This window comes from Leucopleurus acutus (assembly GCF_964270905.1).
Source record: "Leucopleurus acutus genome assembly, chromosome: 11".
NCBI lineage: Eukaryota > Metazoa > Chordata > Mammalia > Artiodactyla > Delphinidae > Leucopleurus > Leucopleurus acutus.
Genome location: NC_139152.1, coordinates 103,608,767 through 103,629,693, shown reverse-complemented (window position 1 = coordinate 103,629,693; position 20,927 = coordinate 103,608,767). Strand labels below are relative to the sequence as shown.

General features: G+C 64.4%; 1 protein-coding gene across 3 annotated transcripts in view; it reads left to right on the top strand.

Moving 5' to 3' along the window:
• The first annotated feature begins 1,725 nt into the window (after positions 1 to 1,725).
• Positions 1,726 to 20,927, top strand: part of SBF1 (SET binding factor 1) — a 28,357-nt gene continuing 9,155 nt past the window's right edge. For 2 of the 3 annotated variants that reach the window (XR_014326613.1, XM_082850648.1), the window contains exons 1-31: positions 1,726 to 1,851; positions 8,538 to 8,623; positions 9,051 to 9,188; positions 9,392 to 9,550; positions 9,635 to 9,745; positions 10,375 to 10,480; positions 10,612 to 10,744; positions 10,834 to 10,942; positions 11,049 to 11,162; positions 11,293 to 11,370; positions 11,611 to 11,724; positions 11,797 to 11,925; positions 12,011 to 12,109; positions 12,193 to 12,397; positions 12,478 to 12,590; positions 13,440 to 13,589; positions 13,906 to 13,974; positions 14,050 to 14,208; positions 14,280 to 14,545; positions 14,631 to 14,803; positions 14,881 to 14,954; positions 15,029 to 15,224; positions 15,473 to 15,600; positions 16,225 to 16,403; positions 16,522 to 16,658; positions 16,768 to 16,975; positions 17,094 to 17,290; positions 17,404 to 17,541; positions 20,133 to 20,210; positions 20,465 to 20,637; positions 20,714 to 20,893. Coding sequence is in view for 2 of the 3 variants with exons in the window: in XM_082850648.1 (XP_082706774.1) it covers positions 1,797 to 1,851; positions 8,538 to 8,623; positions 9,051 to 9,188; positions 9,392 to 9,550; positions 9,635 to 9,745; positions 10,375 to 10,480; positions 10,612 to 10,744; positions 10,834 to 10,942; positions 11,049 to 11,162; positions 11,293 to 11,370; positions 11,611 to 11,724; positions 11,797 to 11,925; positions 12,011 to 12,109; positions 12,193 to 12,397; positions 12,478 to 12,590; positions 13,440 to 13,589; positions 13,906 to 13,974; positions 14,050 to 14,208; positions 14,280 to 14,545; positions 14,631 to 14,803; positions 14,881 to 14,954; positions 15,029 to 15,224; positions 15,473 to 15,600; positions 16,225 to 16,403; positions 16,522 to 16,658; positions 16,768 to 16,975; positions 17,094 to 17,290; positions 17,404 to 17,541; positions 20,133 to 20,210; positions 20,465 to 20,637; positions 20,714 to 20,893 (4,254 nt within the window). In the remaining variant the exon portion in view is untranslated. The remainder of the gene's footprint in view (positions 1,852 to 8,537; positions 8,624 to 9,050; positions 9,189 to 9,391; positions 9,551 to 9,634; positions 9,746 to 10,374; positions 10,481 to 10,611; positions 10,745 to 10,833; positions 10,943 to 11,048; positions 11,163 to 11,292; positions 11,371 to 11,610; positions 11,725 to 11,796; positions 11,926 to 12,010; positions 12,110 to 12,192; positions 12,398 to 12,477; positions 12,591 to 13,439; positions 13,590 to 13,905; positions 13,975 to 14,049; positions 14,209 to 14,279; positions 14,546 to 14,630; positions 14,804 to 14,880; positions 14,955 to 15,028; positions 15,225 to 15,472; positions 15,601 to 16,224; positions 16,404 to 16,521; positions 16,659 to 16,767; positions 16,976 to 17,093; positions 17,291 to 17,403; positions 17,542 to 20,132; positions 20,211 to 20,464; positions 20,638 to 20,713; positions 20,894 to 20,927) is intronic. The other variant, XM_082850649.1, reaches the window with a different exon arrangement.

Here is a 20,927-nt window from a genome sequence, read left to right as displayed (position 1 = left end):
CTGGGCAGTGGCGAGAGTGCATCCACAGCTGGGGCTGCGGCGTCACTGTGGCTACTCTGCACCAGCTGGCGCTGCAGGCCTCGAGGAGATGGATGGGCAGGACTGTGCGTGGCTGGGGTTTGCCCGGTGAGGACAGTGAAAACTGTCCGGGGGGGGGGCAACGATGTTGGCAGGATGACAGGTGACTGGAGCCACACTGAGAGGAAGCGGGCAGCAGCGAGTGCCTCTGAGGGTAACATGGACAGTGTGGTAGCAAGGAACTTGAGTGGGGCTATCATGGTCTAGAAGTGACCCCAAACCTACCCTTGACCCTAAGATGCTCAAGGAATGGGCTCCTTGCAAGGAGGGCATGAGAGTGGAAGAAAATGGAGTGCAGGGTCCCCACCATCTCTGTGGAAGAGCCAGTCCTGGGCTCATGTGCTAGGCCAGAGGGCTTCCCTGGGACACTGCCTGCCCGTGCACAAGCTCAGTGGTGTGGTAATGTGGTGGTGAGGACCTTTTTGGGTGTAAGTGACAAAAGCTAACTCAAGACAGCTGGGGCAAAAAGGAGGGGTTCTCAGCCTATCTACCCAGTACCATCCAGAAGCAGAGGAGGCTGTGGCTGGGCATGTGCCCAGAGGCAGGGAGGGGAGCCTGGTCTTCCCCCTCAGCGCTTGTCTCTGGGTTGTGTTCCACTCATTCTCCAGGCGGGCCCCTGCGAGGGGATGGAGGAGGAACGCCAGCAGTTTGTTCCTTCGTAGGTTCTTGAAGCAGCCAAAGTCACCCCAAAACAAGTTCAACCCTGCCTTCCCCTCCCAGCCTGTCAGCGAGCAGCCCTGAGGCTGCCCCGCCCCCCACCCCATCTCCTCTCCTAGCGTGTTCTGCTCTAAACTCTGTGTCCCCCTTGCCCATCCCTGTGTCACTGTGGGGGAGGCCCTGGCCGGCCCCCGCGCTGAGGGTGGTGGGCACTGTCAGGGACCCTGAGTGATGCAGCCTTCTCCCAAGCAGCGCACCCGGGCCCCGGCGCCTCACGGCCTAGTACGCAGCTCTTTACAGCAGGACGTGCAGCGCGCCTTTTAAAAAGTACATGTGTTAAAAATAAATAAATGAATGAATGAATGAACGAATAAATAAATAGAAATTAAAAAAATAAAAGTACATGTGTTAAGCGTTTCACCTCACTTAGACTGGGCTTCCAAGTGGGGCCAGAGCCCTCTTCAGGCTGGGAACCCCAAGGGTAGGGCCTGGGTGGGTACTCCCCCCTATCACCAGGCTGGCAGCCCCAGGGGATGGCTTAGGGCCCCAGTTTGGGAGACCTGTGGGTAGGGCCGGGCCTTCCAGCCTTCCTGCAGACTGACAGCGCCGGGGTAGAGAGCCCCGGGAGCCGCGCGGACCCCAGACAGAGCTCCCAGAGGCGGGGCCCGACCCCTCTCCGCCCTGCGTGGGAGCCGCAACGGCGAGGCACGCTCTGACCCGGCCCGCGCCTGCCGCTGACCCGCCCGAGCCGCCGTCGCTGTCACCGCTTGAGGGTGGTGAGCGGCTGAATCCCGCCCCCGGGAACCGAGCCCGCGCCGCTGGTCCAATGAGGGAGCTTCGCTCCGGACCCCGCCCGCGGGGGGGCGGAGCGAGGCCGCGCAGGCGCACGGCGCGGCCGGGCGGGCCGGCTGGCTGGGAAGATGGCGGCTGGAGCCCTGGCCGCCGCCGTGGAGCGGGCCCGAGGCGTCCGGGGTGCGCGGGCCAGGGCCAGGGCCGGGGCCGGGCCATGAGAGCGCCGTCCTCGCGTCCCCGAGCCGCGGAGCCCGCCCGCGCCCCTCGCCATGGCGCGGCTCGCGGACTACTTCGTGCTGGTGGCGTTCGGGCCGCACCCGCGCGGTGAGTGCCGGCGCGCGGCCGAGGGCTGAGGGCCGGGGACCGGGAGCCGGGGAGGGTCAGCCGGGGCGGCGGGGCAGCCCCAGGGTCAGCCGGGCACCTGCCGCCCTGGTTTGGGGTCCGGGGTCGGGGGTCACGGAGGGCCGACCTCCCCGAGGTGGGCAGCGCGGCGAGACGGGGCGGGCCGAGATTGCCCACCCCAGTCAGGGCAGAACCGGGCCGACAGCGTCTCGGCGTCGCCCCGGAGGTGGGAGGGCCCTGGGGCGGCTCGGCCTCCCGACTCCCAGTTGGGTGGGATGGGCTCTCTCTGCTTTGGCGGACTGCCGGGCGGCTCTGCTTCCAGGGGCACGGAACACTTGCAAGCCCCTCCTCTGACCCCCAGTGCCTCTGTGCCGTGTCTCAGGTACAGGAGGCTGGGGAGCATGCAGAAAAGGGGTGGGGTTCAGGGACTACTGCTTGAAGAGGTGGTGTTTGAGTTGGAACTCGGAGGACTTCAGAGGGAACTGTGGAGAGGAGAGAGAAGAGTGTTCCTGGCAGAGGGCCTGCCGACTTCATGCCTGCAGCCAAGCCCTGGGTGGGAGAGTGGTGTGGTGACTGGTGCCGATGGCCAGGAGGTCCGTGTCTAGGGTCAGCGCCCGTGTCCGAGAGCCCTTCAGCCCAGGGGGTAGGAGAAAACAGCCTGACAGTGACATCAGCAACAGCCGTGGAGACAACGGCGTTGGGGTGTGCACTCAGCGTGCCAGGCCCTGCACAGCCCTTTGTGTGCGTGATCTCACTTCTTCCTCCCAGCAGCCCACCGAGGTTTCCCTGTCGTTGCCCCCATGTGTAGAGTGCAGTCAGGGCAGAGAGGTTGAGTGCCTGGTCTGAGCCCCCAGAGGGGCTGGGACTCGCACCCAGCCTACCCCAGAGCTAAGCTGGGGTCTCAGATCCCAAACTGCAGGAGGGCACGCGTGTCACTGGGGGGTGGGGTGGCTGTGTGGTCAGGCTGGGGCTGAACCTTGAGCCTGAGAGTGGGGTCGAGACCCCCAGTCTACCCTGCTTCTTGTCACCCCAGCTGCCTCTGTCACCATCCAGGACCCAGACTCGCACTCCTCTTTGCTTTTCTTCTGGCTGAGCCTATACCTTCTGGACTCCACACTCTCCAGACCCTCCTCACGCCCTTTTGCTCAACACTCGCGCCTCCTCTCCACTCCTCCTGTCGTATCCATCCTGACACCCTCAGTCATGAGCATGTCTCTCCCTTCAGGGAGGGCGTTCTTGTAGGCAAGGACCAGTTGTCCTCGTCCTGCAGTCTGCACGTGGCAGGCTCACTGTCAGTGTTGAACAGGCCCAGAGGAGAGCTGTCTGCTCCAAGGCATGTGGGGAGGGGGCAGTGAGGAGGACATGCCAGCTGCAGCAGCGGGGTGCACTGGATCCAGGGAGACAAGGCTGGCCGAGGTGCTGCCCCAGCGTGAGGGCCCCCAGGCTGCGTGCCAGGGCAGGGGCTGCCTGAGCAGAGTGAGCTTGGAGGCTGAGGACGCCGAGGGCAGTGTGGGAGGCATGCTGATGGTGGTGGCAGCCGGAGCGAATGTGAGGAAGGTGAGAGGAGGCATGGGTAGGCTCCGTGACAGGCGGGCTGGAGCCACACGGGCGGCGGGCACCCCAGGTGTGTGTGGCCTCTGAGCAGAGCAGGGGAGAAGGCTGGCGCCCACAGTGAGGAGTGCCTGCTCACCCCAAGTGACTGGAAGGAGTGATTCTCAAGATGTCCCTTCAGTAGGGCTGGGGGGCCACGGAGCCCCCTAACCACTGTCTTCCGGGGTTGGAGCTGGTCAGCTGCTGGCTGGCTACCCAGCCTCAGGGCCTCCCTTGGCATGACTGGTCCATCCCTGTGAGGAACAAGCCCACGAGCTGGAGTCCCGGCTGTGGGACTGAGGGCAGAGCGAGGTGGTGGGGGAGTCTGAAGCAGAGGAGCACCGCATGAGGCTCAGTGGTCCCTGCTTTGCCACTTGATACCTCTGTGACCTTGGACCAGTCTTTCGGCCCTCCGCACCTCACCTTCCTCATCTGGGGGTAGGGTGAGTGACACAGACCTCCCAGGCTGCTCTGAGCACAAGGTGGACATACACACATGGAGCTGTGCACACAGAAGGCTCCAGGAAGTGATGGGTGTCTTGTTAATGCTGAGCAGCCAGTGTGTGGACAGCACTTGGCACAGACAGTGGGCACCTCTGCGGGAGGTGGCACGCAGGCACCCGTGCGTGCTGGCAGGCCTAGGACGCTAGGGCAAGACATAGTCTTTTGGGTTGAGTGGAGAGTGCCGAGTGGTGGAAGGCTTGTCCGTGGCCCGGATCTGCACACCCTGTGCGGACCTTCTGGGCGCTGAGTCCCGGAGTCCTACCTGAGGAAGCACCCTGCTTTCATGGTTACTACCTGGCAGACCGCTCCAGGCAGGAGGGCAGGGAGGGGACTGGGTGGTTCCCTGCCATTCATCTCAGAAGGTGTAGCCTCCTCCCTTGGTGAGTTGGGGGAGCTCCTTCACTAAGGACATGGGTTTAGCCTGTATTGCACCCTGGCCCAGCCCTGGGGACTTCGTGGGGGCCAGTTCCTGGCCAGGGAGTGCCTGATGGTGGTCAGCTGATTTTACACAGTGTGACCAGTGCCGGGGTGTGACTTTGATCTGACCAGATGGCCGAGTGCATATCTGCCAGGGAGGAGGGGCTGGACCCCTCCTGCTGCTGGGGGTTCCACCCCCAAACATCTGAGAAGAAGACTTTCCACCCCGGCCTGGCCTCTTTGGGTCCTGACCATGTTGAGCTGGCCACATTCCTCGGCCCCATCTACTCTCCCCACCCATGTTCCTGCCCTCTCTCTGGAGCAGGTTGGGGCTGTTTGGGATGGCCTTGGCTGGCTCCCAGCCCCACCCTGGGAGCCCGAGGGTCCAAGTCCTTGGGTCAGAGCCAGTCGGGTCTGACCGGGGAGGTTGGAGAGGTTGCAGCCCCTCTGCACTTGTCCTGTGCTGTGTGGCCAGCTGGGAGCGGCCTGTGTGTGGAGGTTTGTGTTGAGGTGGGAGGTTGGGTTTGCAGCAGGACGCTGCCGTCCTTCGTACGGCCCAGCTAGTCTCAGGGTGTGTGTGCTGGGTGTGGGGAGGGGCGGGCAGAGGAGGGTGCCATCCTCCCTCGCCTCTGCCCACAGCACATGCTGGCCTGGGCCGGCCCAGGCATCGGAGCCTGGCACTGGTGATGGCGTTGCCAGCAGATGACGGACGTGAGCTCTGTGTTCCCTGCCCCGGGGCTGGCTGTGGGGACACAGCTCTTGTCCCCATCTGTGTCTCAGGGGATCTCTGTGCCCTTCCTCCTAGGGCCCCCCCAAGTCCTGCCCTGTTACGCACAGCTGTGCTGGTTGGATTAGTCCTGTCACCATGGGGTGGAGGTGTCCTCTCTCTTGTCTACCCCAAGGTGGGGCAGGGGACTCAGCTGCTGTAGGTCCCCTTCACGGCCTCAAGAGCTCGACTGGGTGGGGGACACTGGGAGATGTGGCAGAGCCCTACCCCCACCCCCAGGATTCAGGCCAGCAGCCAGATTGCAGCCCGGCCCCTGTTGGCACAGAGCTGAGGCATGGGCTGGGGTCTCAGGGAAGGGTGAGGGAGTCAGGACACATCCACGGTGCGCCCTTCCAGGGAGGGCCGGCGAGCGCTGGTGTGCCTTGGGGCTCCGGAAGCTGCCCTGGACTTCCTCCTGAGGAACCTGTTTGCCTGTGGTGTGTGAGCGGGGCTGATCGTGGCGGGAGGGTGGTGCAGCGGCTGTCTCTGATCAGCAAGCCCTAATTAGGCCGAGGGCTGTGCAGCGCTGGACGCGGAGATGTAGCTTCTTGCTTGTGGAGCTCCTGTCTGGCTCAGCTGGCCAACAGGTGCACCAGGAATCCCAGAAGGCTGTGTTAGAGGGTGGGAGGTTCTTGGGGTCCCACTGCAGGCCCCAGATTTGGGCAGGGTGCAGAGAGCTGGCTAGAGGAGGTGACGCTCTTTGGGCTGAGACCTGAGGGCCAAGTTTGGGACCATCATGGCCCAGAGGAGGAGCTGGCGGGGGAATGCTCACCTGCCCAGCCTAGTGCCATCCTCCCCGCCCCCCCTCCACCCTCTGTAGGCGGCCGGGACACCTCCAGGAAAGCCTGCGCTCAGTTCTTTGGAGGGTGGAGCCCTGCACGTGGGAGTAGACGTTCCCCACGATGAATGGGGTAGGGAGGGTGGGCAGTGGCCGGTGACCAGCCACTCTGCCCACTTCCTGGGGGAGAGGCTGTGGAAAGCAGCCCCCTGAAGGCCACCTGCCCACTGGCTTCGGGAGGGAGATGGGGCAGAGGCTACTGTCCCCATCTGCACACACCTCCCTTCCTTCCTCCTCCTGCTGCCTCGTGGCAAGAACTGGGTGAGCCCTGGGTGCCAGCCAGGGCTGAGCTGAGATGGTGGTTTGGGGCTGCACACAAGTTGGCCCTGGGGGAGGAGCCACAGTTGAGGGTGAGCCAGCCTGGGCCTGTTGAGGGTGGCCCTTGGGAGTGGGCCTGGATGGACCCTGGGGGCTTCGGGGTGTGTGTGTGTGTGTGTGTGCGTGTGTGTGTGTGTGCGCGCGCGCGCGCGCGTAGGTAGGTGAGGCACCAGCAGACACCTGTCCTCCCCCACCCTGTCTTGTCTGCCACCTCCTCTCAGTGTCAGTGGTGGGAGGGGGAGGGGAGCAGGAAGCTGAGGTTTGGTGAGTCAGAGTCACAGCCCCTCACTACCCCTGCTCCCCCAGCCAGCAGCGACCTGCCTGCTGCTGACCTTTTTGGTATTGCCTCCGTGATCCTGGAGAGTGGCAGGTTCCTAAGATTGCAGCCCAGCTCCTCTGCCTCTGGGGGCCTGGGCAGTGTGTGCTCTGGGGCTGCTGGGGTCCGTTTGCCAGTGCCCTTGGGTCCAGGCCTGTGCCCAGGCCCCCAGCTCGGTCTGAGGCTCCTGTGCCCACTCAGGTCACAGGTGGACCAGGCAGGCTGGACGTGGGACTGCATCTCACAGGTCCTCAGAGGCTGCACACGGGGGCTTTCTGGGCCTTCCCTATCCGCCCCTGCTCTTCTGCTGGTGTGGGCAGTAGTGTTGAGGCTGGTCTGAGCGGAGGGCTGGACCTGCTTGTCGAGTGTGGGAGGTGAAGGTGGAGAGCTTTTGTCTTTCCTGCTTCAAGCTGCTGCCATGCTGGGTGGGAGCTGGGGGCAGAACAGGGACCCCCGTCCTTCCTCCACGACGCCCGGGTGAGTGCTTCCCCGACTTGACTCTCATCATGCCTCCAGGTTTGTTTCCACAAAGGGTGGGCAAGAGGCAGGGGCCTCCAGCTGGCCCTGCCAGTGTGGACTGGACCTGGCAGCACTGCCCTGGGCATGGAGTGGGGGAAGCAGACCGGAGGGGGTGCTTTGGGAGTGGAGGGGGTTCTCTGGGGAACACATGGGGAGCTAGCAGGCTGGGGGTGTAGGGCCATGCCCTTCTCCCTGGTCTGGAGGACCCTCAGGGCTGCACAGGGCAACCTGGTCTGTGGCTGTGTGCAAGGCGGCCTTTGCAGGCAGGGAGCAGGCCTGTGTGCCACCACCTTCAGGGCTCGGGAGAGCGCTCCTGTCCTTCCTGCCAGCCCCACCCCTCCTTGGCTGTCTTCTGGGACCTTTGCTTGTCGCGTCTGCCTCTTGAGGTAGCGGGGACAAGCCGCAGTTTGGGGCTGTAGGCACGGTGGTCCTTCCGCCGGCACAGGTGGCAGGTGTGAGACCCTTGCACCTCTCAAGTGGGCCCAGGGCTGGCAGGTGAGGCGGAGGCAGGGAGCAGGGCTGTGGGCCGAGTGCCTAAGCTGGGCACTGGCTGTGGAACAGTGGGGAACAGCGCTCCCTTTGCTGGAGGGGCAGGTGCTGTGCAGTTGGGTGGGCACGCTGGCCTGTGGCAGGCTGGGTGTGGGTTCTGGCTGGGGGTGTTGACACAGTGGGCGGGACCCAGGAGGGGGGTAGTGGGGGTGGGAGTAGGGAGTATCTCCCCCTACTCCCCTGGGCTGGGGCTCCTGTGCCCTTTTTTTTTTTTTTTTTTTGAGGCTCTCACAGTTTATTTTATTTTACTTTATTTTTTTAAATTTCCAGGTCATTTAAAAAAAATTTTCTTATTAGAGTAGAGTTGATTTACAATGTTGTGTTAGTTTCTGGCGTACAGCAAAATAAACCAGTTATACATATACATATACCCACTCTTTTTTAGATTCTTTTCCCGTTAAGTTCATTATAGAGTACTGATTGAAGGTCCCTGTGTTATACGGTAGGTCTTTATTAGTTACCTGTTTTATATACAGTGGTGTGTATATGTCAGTCCCAATCTCCCAATTTATCCCCCCCGCCCCCTGCCGTAACCATAAGTTTGTTTTCTGCATCTGTGACGGGCCTCCTGTGCTCTTGGTGCCTGGCCCAGCCAGAGGCTTGCAGGGACCCCGACCCCACAGCAGGGGCTTCTCTCCATGCCCTCTGGTGGTCCTGGGGTCTGTGGCTGCCTAGGGGCCCCTCCTCACAGGACTGTCTTTAGGGAAACCATAGGTTTGGGAGCTGGGGCTGGTCCGGTGCCACCTGAGGGCCAGGATGGGTGAGATGTTTCCACTTGGACCCTCGAGGCTCCTGACCAGGTGCAGGTGTGGGAGGTGGGAGGTGCTCTGACCCCTGGCTCCTGTCCTCAGGGAGTGCGGAAGGCCAGGGCCAGATCCTGCAGCGCTTCCCAGAGAAGGACTGGGAGGACAACCCGTTCCCCCAGGGCATCGAGCTGGTGAGTGTGGGCGCTCCCCCAGGGCCTGGAGCCGAGGGCTGGGGCGCTGAGACGGTGGGGGGCAGGCACCGTGAGGACCCCGCTGGGTACAAGGAGACATCAGCTGCATTGGAGAACGTCGGGCGGGGGTGCAGGCTTGGCTGGTCGGGTGCTTGGTGCCCACATCACGTCTTGTTGTCCCTCCCTCTTGATGGTGGGGACCATGCCCTGCATCACAGGGTTCTCGCCCCGCACAGTGAGGCCGGAGGCTCTTACTCCCTTTTGTGTGGGAGAAGGCCGAGGTCCAGGAGGCAAGGCATGTGGGTCACAGAGCAGGGTGCTGCTGGCTGCGCTGGAACCCGGCCTCCAGGCCCTGGCTGTGCAGTCCCTCGCAGGCAGGGGACTAGAGGGGACTGACTGCTGACCCCTGTCCCCTTCCTCCCGATAGTTTTGCCAGCCCAGTGGGTGGCAGCTGTGTCCCGAGAGGAACCCACCGACTTTCTTCGTTGCTGTCCTCACCGATATCAATTCCGAGCGGCACTACTGCGCATGCTTGACTTTCTGGGAGCCCGTGGAGCCCACACAGGTAACCCTGCATGGGCCGAGCCTCTGACTGTGGCCGACTCCCTCTGTCCTGTGTGTGTCTGGTCCTGGTGAACCAACCCCACAAAGGCTGAAGTTTCCAGAGGGCCAGTCCTGTCTGAGTCACCTGTGTCCCGTGTCCCCCACCCCCCCCAAGGCCTCAGGAGACCTGCCTGAGAGCCTGGCATATGGGGCTTCTGTCCACAGGAAGGGCTGTGCACCGAGGACACTGCCGAGAGGGAAGAGGAGGCAGGTGAGGGAGGCCCAGTGGGACTGTCAACCGCAGCTCCTGGCCCGCCCGGCCAGCTGTTTGCTCCAAAGACGCTGGTACTGGTGTCTCGATTGGACCACGCGGAGGTGTTCAGGGTGAGGCGGGCAGCCGGGCACAGGGCAGGATGCGGGGTGCTCCCGCGGGCTGGGTCGTCATTCCCTGATCTGTGGTCCCTGCAGAACAGCCTGGGTCTCATCTACACCATCCATGTGGAGGGCCTGAACGTGGGCCTGGAGAACGTGGTTGGGAACCTGCTGACGTGCATCATCCCTCTGGCCGGGGGCTCACAGGTGGGTCAGGAGGCAGCTGCTGTCCACCTGCAGCCACAGGACCCGCTGGTGCCTAGGCCACGGGGTGGGGCCTGGTAGGCGTTCGGAGTCCAGCCTGGGCGGAGTGCGGCCCTAGCCTCGGACACTGTCCTGCGTCTTGGTGCCGCCGCCTGTCCTCTTTTCTTGGCCCTGCCTGTCTCGTGTCCCATGTTGCATCTGGCTCTCCACCTGGCACCCTTTGGTTCCTCTGTCCTCTCCCTCCTTGGGTGTGCCTGTCTCTGGGTGTCAGTGTTGGCTTATCTGTCCAGCCCCCCGGTCTGTGTCCCCGCGTGTGGGTGTGTCTAACTGTGTCTCTCTGCCTGTCTGTCCCGTGCAGCTGGACTCTGTTGAGGACGGAGTGGTACGGATTCTTTGTTTCTTCTGCCCACTCAGGCCCCGTCCCCACCCCAGGTCAGAGGCCCAGAGTTTTCTCTGCAGCACTGCTTGGGCCGACAGAGGCCAGACGTGGCCTTTCCCTTGTGCCGTGCTGCCCGTCCTGGCCAGTCCCACCTCGGGGTCTGTCATTCCCCCAGGCCCGCCTGAGGCTGTGAAGCTGGGGGTGACCCAGGTCTGGGTGGAGCAGCTGAGCACTGGTCCCTCTCTCTCCACAGAGAACCATCTCTTTGGGGGCTGGGGACCGGCAGGTCATCCAGACCCCACTCACCGACTCGCTGCCCATCAGCCGCTGCAGTGTGGCCCTGCTTTTCCGCCAGCTGGGTGAGCCTGGTGCCCACAGCCCCACAGCCCCCACACAGTCCTTTGTCTCCCCTCCCGGGGCTGGCGGACAGACATCGAGGTTTCACCGCAGGGCGGGCGCCTGCGCCCTCTAAGCCTGTCCTCCTCCTCAGGCATCACCAACGTGCTGTCTCTGTTCTGTGCGGCGCTCACGGAGCACAAGGTGCTCTTCCTGTCCCGGAGCTACCAGCGCCTCTCGGACGCCTGCCGGGGACTCCTGGCGCTGCTCTTCCCTCTCAGATACAGGTGCTGACCTTACCGTTGCCCACTGCCCCGCAGTCCCTCCGCCCCACCCCGGCCCTCGGGCTGTCGCGCTGAGCCTTGGCCCATTGCAGTTTCACGTACGTGCCCATCCTGCCGGCGCAGCTCTTGGAGGTGCTCAGCACGCCCACACCCTTCATCATCGGAGTCAACGCTGCCTTCCAGGCAGAGGCCCAGGAGCTGGTGAGGGCCCTGCTCAGCGTCTGCCTCGCTGCTCCAGGCTGGGCTGACCCCAGGCCCTGCTGACTGGCCCGTGGCTCTCTGACCTCTCGCTCCCTTTGGTCCACAGCTGGATGTGATTGTAGCTGATCTTGATGGAGGGACGGTGACTGTGCCCGAGTGTGTGCACATTCCACCCCTGCCAGAGCCACTGCAGAGCCAGACGCACAGTATTCTGAGCATGGTGAGGCAGGACCAGGGGCCTCGGGGAGGCTGGTGCCTCGGGCAGGCTGGGGTGGGGTCACTTGGTGGCCAGAGGAAGCCAGAGCGGGGGGCTGGTGTGCAGCTGACCCTGCTCCCCGCTGCTTCCACAGGTCCTAGATCCAGAGCTGGAGCTGGCAGATCTCGCCTTCCCTCCACCTACGACGTCCACTTCCTCCCTGAAGATGCAGGTGGGGGTCGCTGCCCCTCTGGGGGCCCAGGCCCACCCGGTGCTGAGCGCTCCTCCAGGGGGTCGCCAGGGCCGCGTGGGGTGGGTGTGAGCCTCGGAGGGTCCTGCACAGGAGTGGCTGTCGGCACCGAGTCTTAGAGGAGGCACTGTGGCTTGTGTGGAGGAAGCTTGGAGGGTCAGGAGGGTGAGGTGCCTGGAAGGCTCAGGGCCTGGCACTCACCTGCCCTCACGTATGCCCCAGGATAAGGAGCTGCGCGCCGTCTTCCTGCGGCTCTTTGCTCAGCTCCTGCAAGGCTACCGCTGGTGTCTGCACATGGTCCGCATCCACCCGGAGCCTGTCATCCGCTTCCATAAGGTGGGCGCCAGGCGGGGGCGGGGCTGGGCAGAAGGTGAGTGCCCGAGGGGCTGACCTCTTTGTGCACCGCAGGCAGCCTTCCTGGGCCAGCGTGGGCTGGTGGAGGATGACTTCCTGATGAAGGTGTTGGAGGGCATGGCCTTTGCAGGCTTTGTGTCGGAGCGCGGGGTCCCCTACCGTCCTACGGACCTATTTGATGAGGTGCACCCCGACCCCACCTGGGAGGAGCCGCCATCACCCCCCTCCCTGCCCCAGCCAGCCCGCCTGACCCTGCTTCCTCCCCCAGCTGGTGGCCCACGAGGTGGCACGGATGCGGGCAGATGACAGCCACCCCCAGCGTGTCCTGCGTCATGTCAAGGAACTGGCAGAGCAGCTCTACAAGAACGTAAGGCAGGTGGCACGAGGGGGCGGGTCACTGTGCTGCCCTGGCCCGGGCTGCTCGCCCATCCTGCCTGTGTCCCCCCCCAGGAGAACCCGTACCCTGCTGTGGCTATGCACAAGGTGCAGAGGCCAGGGGAGGCCAGCCACCTGCGGCGGGCGCCCCGGCCCTTCCCCCGGCTAGACGAGGGCATGGTGCAGTGGATCGTGGATCAGGCCACAGCCAAGATGCAGGGCGCACCCCCGGCCGTGAAGGCCGAGAAGAAGACCACCGTGCCCTCAGGGCCCCCCATGAGTGCGTAACCGGGAGGGGGAGCCTGAGTGTGGCCGAGGGTGGACGTGAGGTCAGAGGTGAGCACGTTCTCTGCTCCCCAGCCGCCATACTGGAGCGGAGCAGTGGGCTCCATGGCAACAGTGCGCGCCGGCTGGAGGTGGTCCGGAACTGCATCTCCTACGTGTTCGAGGGGAAGATGCTTGAGGCCAAGAAGGTGAGGGTAACCCGGGCACAGGGAGCGCTGGGGGCTCTGGGTGGGGGCGGCCTGGGCCAGGGCAGCGGCTCTCAGAGGAGCCCTGGCCCTCGTTCTCCTGCAGGCAGCTGGAGGGAGCTGGGCTGGCAAGAAGGGCAGGTGGACACCGGGTCCACCTCAGAACAGCTGGGTGCAGCCTGCTGGGGAGGCTCCGCGGGAGGAATTTTCTTCAACTACTAGTCGTCAGAATGCTCTAAAAGTCCCTACTGTTAAGTGTCTTCTTTATCGCTCACGGAAACTAGTGTCGACTCACACGTGTCTTTTTTTTTTACTTGCAGAAAGTGGAGTTCATTTAGCGTTCTGCCCTCTGTGATGTCCATTGACACTTTGGGTCTCTCAGGACAGCCAGTTTGAGTCTGTCTTGTGTTTCACAGCTGCGTGGTTCTTTGTGAAGCACCTAGTTCTTAAACCAGCCCTTTATCGGGTTCCTGGTTGTTTCACAGTGTGCGGGAGTATCAACAGGACAAGTGCAGCCCTTTCTGTGGCCCGCCCAGTGCTGAGCCGGCTGCTGGCTCTGCGTTAGGCTTGTGCGTTCTAGGCGCTGGGGCCCTGGCCGGCCGTGGGGTCTCGCTCAGAGCACTGGCAGTGTTGTGAGGTTCGTGTGCGGGGGGCTGGCTCCACTAGCGCGTTGGTCTCTCTTGGGCAGTGAAGCCCCAATCTGGGCACACCTGACCGGATGGCTTCCGGTGTCCTCTGTGCTGAGAGCCTGGGCTCTGGCCCCCACGTCTGGGCCAGGCCTTCCCTGTGCCTCAGGGCACGGTTGGGTCCACATAGGCTCGTGCCCTCATCTCCTTGTTTCCCCGTCCGCAGCTGCTTCCAGCTGTGCTGAGGGCCCTAAAGGGGCGTGCGGCCCGCCGCTGCCTTGCCCAGGAGCTGCACCTGCACGTGCAACAGAACCGGGCGGTCCTTGACCACCAGCAGTTCGACTTCGTGGTCCGCATGATGAACTGCTGTCTGCAGGTGAGGCCGGGCCTCACACCTTGCTGGCACTGTGGCCACAGGGTGGGGCCGGGCAGGGCTTCCCCGGCCTACCCATAAGGGTGCATCTTCTGGCGGTGCCGACAACTGGGGAGACCCCGGTCTGCCGGTGAGGGTGGCGTGGGGAGAATCCTTGTGGGAGGCTGGTGCAGGGGCCTCCTGCCCTCAACCTCCGAGCAGCCCTGGGGAGCTGGTGCAGACGGTTCAGGGACTGACGGGAGGTGCTGCTCTGTCGGCGGTGCTGGTGGGGGTGTGAATGGCACGGGGCCGGGATCCGACGCCCCCGGCCCTACTGCAGGACTGCACCTCCCTGGATGAGCACGGCATCGCAGCTGCTCTGCTGCCCCTGGTCACTGCCTTCTGCCGGGTGAGTGCTGGGGCGGACAGAGTCTCCCCAACCTCCTGCCGGCTGCACCCGCTGACACCCTCTTGGCTTCTGCAGAAGCTGAGCCCAGGGGTGACGCAGTTTGCGTACAGCTGCGTGCAGGAGCACGTAGTGTGGAGCACGCCGCAGTTCTGGGAGGCCATGTTCTATGGGGATGTGCAGACCCACATCCGGGCCCTCTACCTGGAGCCTGCCGAGGACCGAGACCCCTCCCAGGTGTGTGGGGACTCCCGGGGCCCGCGGGATGGGGCTGGCCTGGCTCTGGCTCACGTGCGGCCCCTGGGCAGGTTGGGGAGGCACTCACACAGGAGGACGAGCGCTCTGCCCTGGACGTGGCATCTGAGCAGAGGCGCCTGTGGCCCACCCTGAGCCGCGAGAAGCAGCAGGAGCTGGTGCAGAAGGAGGAGAGCACGGTGTTCAGCCAGGCCGTCCACTACGCCAGCCGCATGAGCTACCTGCTCCTGCCGCTGGACAGCAGCAAGAGCCGGCTGCTCCGCGAGCGCGCGGGGCTGGGCGACCTGGAGAGCGCCAGCAACAGCCTGGTCACCAACAGGTGGGGTGTGGCCTGGGGGCAGGACCTGAGCAGCACAGGCCTTGGGTCGTGTGGCCTGTGCCCACTGTGCCCCTCCCCGGCCCAGCATGGCAGGCAGCGTGGCGGAGAGCTATGACACCGAGAGCGGCTTCGAGGATGCGGAGACCTGTGACGTGCCCGGGGCCGTGGTCCGCTTCATCAACCGCTTCGTGGACAAGGTCTGCACAGAGAGTGGGGTCACCAGCGACCACCTCAAGGGGCTGCATGTCATGGTGCCAGGTATGGGGTCTGGGCTTGGAAACACTCCCCTTGGATGGGTGGGCGCAGGCCAGAGCATGAGAACTGCTCTCCCCCAGACATCGTCCAGATGCACATCGAGACCCTGGAGGCCGTGCAGAGAGAGAGCAAGAGACTGCCCCCCATCCAGAAGGTGAGTAGGGGCTGGGGAGTGGCGGGCACCAGGACTGGGCTATGTTCTGAGGCACTGCTCCTGTCCCCAAACAGCCCAAACTGCTTCGGCCACGCCTGCTGCCCGGTGAGGAGTGTGTGCTGGACGGCCTGCGTGTCTACCTGCTGCCGGATGGGCGTGAGGAGGGTGCCGGGGGCAGCAGGGGTGGCCCCGCACTGCTCCCGGCTGAGGGCGCTGTCTTCCTTACCACGTACCGGGTCATCTTCACGGGGATGCCCACCGACCCCCTGGGTGAGCCTTTGGACCCCTCTGCCCCCGCTCCCCTTGCCCCTCCCCCTGCCCCCCCCCAAGGTCTTTGGGCTAGTGGGACTTCTTCTGCCTCTCCCTCTCCCCTTCTCAGGGGTTTAGGGTCTCTGTGGGAGATAGGCTGTTGTCTTTCCTCCCCACCCTCCCGGTCTACCCCATAGCTCTGGGACCCTGAGACTCTGTGACCCTCGACCCCTCCCGTCCCCCTGACTCTGCACCCGGCTTGTTATAAGTGGGGGAACAGGTGGTGGTCCGCTCCTTCCCGGTGGCTGCGCTGACCAAGGAGGAGCGCATTAATATCCAGACCCCCAGTGACCAGTACCTGCCGGATGGGCTGCAGCTGCGCTCCTGCACCTTCCAGGTCGGCTGGGGTGTGGGCTGTGTTGGGTGGGGTCTGTGGGCCCCTGAGTCGCGGCCCTCTCCAGGATGCAGCATCTGAGCCCTAGTCTTGTTCTCATGAGCGGGTGTTGAGCCAGCATTGAGCCCTTTGTGATTCCTGAGTTTACGGGGAAGTCGCTGTGTCTTAGCTTGGTGTCCTCTGCCTGCGCCATGTGCCAGTTTTGGGGGCTCTCCCGTTTACCTTGCAAGGCCCGAACCCTAGAGGCCGTGTCTGCAGCGTGCTGCGGGAGCCCGGCCTAGGTGAAACCTACACAGATTAGATGAAACACAAAGACTGGGTTCCTGAGTCTCCGCCTACATGCAGTCTGGGGAGCAGGCCCTCCGCTCACCCTCTGTCCTTGGGGCGCTCCTTCAGGATGTGTCCGTCACCGGATGGAGAGGCGAGACTGGCCCTTCACAGTCCCACGGTAGACCTAGCCGCCTTTCTCAAGGCCGTCTGGTCGCAGGGCCCTCACCCGTCCATCCTGTTAGAAACACCCGAGTTCCAGTGATGCAGCACGGGGCGTCCCGTAGGCCTGTCCGCCTTTGTGGCCAGGGCTCAGGCCCACGGGCCTCCCAGCCTCTGAGGGCCTCATGTCTGACACAGCTGCTGAAGATGGTCTTTGACGAGGAGGTGGGGTCTGACAGCGCTGAGCTCTTCCGCAAGCAGCTGCACAAGCTGCGGTATCCACCAGATATCAGGGGCACCTTCGCGCTCACCCTGGGTTCTGCCCACACACCCGGCCGGCCACCCCGTGCCACCAAGGACAAGGGTCCTTCCTTCAGGTAGGGAGCTGGGCCCCGAGGCCAGAACACCTTCCCTTCGCAGAACCACTGTGTGTGTCCCCTTGTCCATCTCCTCACCTTTGCTGACCCTGCAACTGTACTCCTCGGGCCCCCCCAGGACCCTGTCCCGGAACTTGATGAAGAACGCTAAGAGGACCATCGGGCGGCAGTATGTCACCCGGAAGAAGTACAGCCCCCCAAGCTGGGAGCACCGGGGCCAGCCACCCCCTGGGGACCAGGAGGACGAGATCTCAGGTCGGGGTGTGGGGAGCCGTGGGCGGTCTGGGTGAAGACCCTCACGTGGAGGGGTAAGGGACCCGGGCAGCCCCTGGGTAATGACCCCCGTGTGCCTGGCCTGCCCCAGTGTCAGAGGAGCTGGAGCCCAGCACGCTGACCCCTTCCTTGGCCCTGAAGCCCTCGGACCGCATGACCATGAGTAGCCTGGTGGAGCGGGCGTGCTGCCGGGACTACCAGCGCCTGGGGCTGGGCACGCTGAGCAGCAGCCTGAGCCGCGCGAAATCCGAGCCCTTCCGGATCTCCCCGGTCAACCGCATGTACGCCATCTGCCGCAGGTGAGCAGTGAGCGCGGCAGGTTTGGCGGCCTCCAGGGGGCCGAAGGCCCAGGGGCGCCTGGCTGTGGGTCCAGAGTGTCTTTGGCCTGCTTTTCCCCTCACGTCCGCCTCCTCGCAGCTATCCGGGGCTGCTAATCGTCCCCCAGAGCGTCCAGGACAACGCCCTGCAGCGCGTCTCCCGCTGCTACCGCCAGAACCGCTTCCCGGTGGTCTGTTGGCGCAGCGGACGCTCCAAGGCCGTGCTGCTGCGCTCAGGGGGCCTGCACGGCAAGGGGGTCGTCGGCCTCTTCAAGGCCCAGAACGCGCCTTCTCCGGGTAGGCTCCCTGTTCACGCTGCAGCCCGCCCCGCCCCCGGCGCCCCGCCCCCGGCGCCCCGCCCCGGCGCCCCGCCCCCGGCGCCCCGCCCCCAGCTCCCCTTCCTCCCGCAGGCCAGTCCCAGGCCGACTCCAGCAGCCTGGAGCAGGAGAAGTACCTGCAGGCCGTGGTCAGCTCCATGCCGCGCTATGCTGATGCGTCCGGTCGCAACACCCTCAGCGGCTTCTCCTCGGCCCACATGGGCAGTCACGGTGAGGGTGCTCGGGGCCGGAGGACCTGGGGGGTAGTGATGGCATTTATGGAGAGCAGACCAGCAAGGGGGGCAGAGTGTTTGGGGTGTGGGAGCAGGTGAGTGTCCTGAGGCCCAGCTCTGACCGCTCCTCTGGGGGTTTACAGAGGAGGCAGCAGGCCCAGGAATTTGGGGCATGCGCCCAGGGGCCATCCTGGGCCCTACCCCTTGCCGTCGGGGTGCTGGTTCAGGGCGACCCTTAGAAGAGCATGCTGTCCACAAGCGGTGGTCTGGTCTCCTGGGGTGACAGGCGGGGACCCTGTTGTGGCAGGGTGAGCCATGTGGATGCCTGGCGCTGGGAGAGGGTTTTAGACAGGAGACACCCAGGAGGGCCCCAGGGCGTGCAGGCGGGGGCGGGGGGGGGGTTGTGTCAGGATGGGCAGCCTCACCCCAGGGCCTTGCTCCAAGGCAATGGCTTCTGCACCCCGCTTACCCTCCACCTGCCCCCATCCTGCCCCCGCATCTCCCTCATCTCCCCCCGTGACAGCCTCTCCCCTACCTGCGCGTCTCCCTCCATCTCCCCTCCTGGACCCTCCCTCACTGATCTCTGGTCCCTTCCGGTTCATCCTCTTGGCCCTCCTAAAAGCTGCTGGGCCTCCTCGGAGCTGCCACCTAGCCCATGTTTGTCCTCACGTTGGTGATCAGAGAGCTGCCTCTCAGTCCGTGCTTGGAGGTCTCATCACCCCGCTGGAGGCATGAGGGCTGGGAGGCTGCCCGCACTGGGCCTGACCATTGCCCAGATGCTGGCCTGAGCCAACCCCTGCCTGTACCTCAGCAGGTGTGGTGACAGCGTCTACTAGGGATCTGTACACACCTGGAGCCGTCCTGGCGGTTGTGTGTGCAGAGTTGGCCGATGTCACACGAGGGTCACTTCTCTCTGTGAGACCCTTCCCCCACCCTGGCTTGTGCAGACATCACACCAGGGGTCACTTGTCACTCAGGACTTCCTGATTCCCTCCCTCCCCTCACACTTGTCTGCGTTTTTCTCTGCTGCTGCTCTAGGTTCCAGATGCACTGGCTCCCAGATGCATTGCTCTAGCTCTCAGGTGGGCTTGGGGGCTGGCAGGCCACCTGTGGGGCTGAGCCTTCCAGAAGCCCGGGCATCGTCCTTGTTCTTCCCTCTCTGCCCACCCTGAGTCTGAGTTCACCACCCGAGCCTGCAGCCATCCCCATGGCCGACTGCCCCCACGCTGGCCCAGGCTGCTCCTGCCCGTGGCACAGGGCCTCCTGGTGCAGCCGCCACTCGTTCCCATAGGGGAGGGCCTTCACCCCTCCCGAGTGAGGCCTAAGGAGCACCCCAACCGCAGGCACCTCCTCTGCTGCTGGCGCACACCAGCCCCCCAGTCCCCGTGCAGCCTGTAGTCCAGTGCTCCGTCTGTAGCTGTTGTTACCACTTGCTGGGCACTGGGGCCAGGGGGGCTGGGAACAGGGTGGCCAGGCTGTCCTCACGGTGGTTAATGGGGATGCTGCCCTAGGAAGCGCTGGGCTCGGTGCCACCTTCTGAAGCGGCACAGGCCTTACTCCTCTTGGTCCTCTACTGGGAATACCGCTCTCTAGTTTGAATGGCTTTTAGTTTTCCAAACATCAGAGACCATCATTAAGTGTGTTTCATGGTTGCGCTGTCTTCCTGCCTTCCGCCCGCTCCAGTGGTTCTGAGTGGCCCCTGCAGGCAGCACCCTCCCCGCACGATCTTTCGTCTCCTAGTGCCTGTGTCTTCCCTAGTGTTGCTTGGGCATCTCTGAATGTCCCCACAGCCCACTGGTGCTGCTTCTGGGTGTCCCCCGAGTTCTGGGCACGGGCCTTCCCCCTCGTTGCCTGGGGGCATACAAGATCTCAGCTCTCCTCAGCCGTACACCGGTTCCGGTCCAGACTGTGTCACGAGGACACGCTGTCCTCACTGTGGATGACCATGCTTCTGCCTGCAGCGTAGTGGGCTGGCGCCGTCCTGGCCTCTGGTGCCCTGCGCCCTCTCTGTAGAGGCGAGTGAGCCTGGGTCATAGCCAGGTGCAGGCTTTGGAATCCAGAGGCCTCCTCCTGTGGGCTCCCTGTGCCTCCAGGCTGGGCAGTCCCAGCCCGTAAGCCTCGTGCCTGGTCCTCACAGGTGGCTCTGTGCTGGGGCTTGGGCCTGCCTGTGTCCTGGACTGAGCCACCCTCTGAGGTTCCAGGCTGGGAGCTCCCACGCTGGGCCTCCTCTTCTCTGGGCTGCGCCTCATGGGCACCTCCTGCTGCTGCTGTGTGCTGGGCAGGGGCCGCTTGGTGGCTGCGTGTCATGAGCGGCTTAGGCAGGGTCCACAGGGCTGAGGGTGCAGAGGAGGCGGCCCAGGGTCCTGCCTGTACCCCTGACCCTTCCTACCCACTACCGGGTCCTCTGCTCCCTCGTTTGCCCTGGGGGCCCAGAGGACCTTGACAGATCCTCACTGTCTCTGGGACCCCCGGGGGGTTCGGTGGTGACCCAGCCCTGCACCCAGTTCCTTTGGGCCACAGCTCCGCCCTTGCTGGGCGCACCCCCGGGCCTGGGGCCAGGCCTGAGCCTTCTCTCTGCTGTGCCCCCAGTGCCCAGCCCCAGAGCCAGGGTCACCACGCTGTCCAACCCCATGGCGGCCTTGGCCTCCAGACGGACTGCGCCCCGAGGTACCGTACTGACTGCGCAGGCTGGCTCCCCACTCCTGGCACTGATGGCCCCATGTGACTGCTCAGGGCACTAACGTCCCCCACACTGGCACTAATGGCCCCGTGTGACAGACCAGCGTAACCCAGCCCTCGCCACAGCCCCGGCCACTAACAGCCTGACGCCCCGAGTCCCACCCTTGCCCTCCCTGGGAGCTCTGCCCCAGGTAAGTGGTGCCCTGGCCCTGCTCCGGTGCTCACCTGGTTTCTCTGTGCAGGTAAATGGGGCAGTGTCCGGGCCGGTGGGCGCAGCGGTGGGCTCAGCACTGATGTAGGCACCCGGCTAGCAGGCATGGGTCCCCCCCAGGCCAACGGGGCCCCCCCCGACCCAGGCTTTCTCCGGCCCCAGCGTGCAGCCCTCTACATCATTGGAGACAAAGCCCAGCTCAAGGTGACTGGGACAGAGTCCTGGGGCCAGGTGGGGGCACGGGGCATGGGCGCGTCTCACCACGGCCGGCTTCCTCCAGGGTGTACGGCCAGATCCCCTGCAGCAGTGGGAGCTGGTGCCCATCGAGGTATTCGAGACACGGCAGGTGAAAGGCAGCTTCAAGAAGCTGCTGAAGGCGTGTGTCCCCGGCTATCCTGCCACCGAGCCCGGTTCAGCCTCCTTCCTGTGCTCGCTGGAAGACTCAGAGTGGCTGATCCAGGTCTCTCCACTGCCCCTGCCCCACCGTGGTGGAG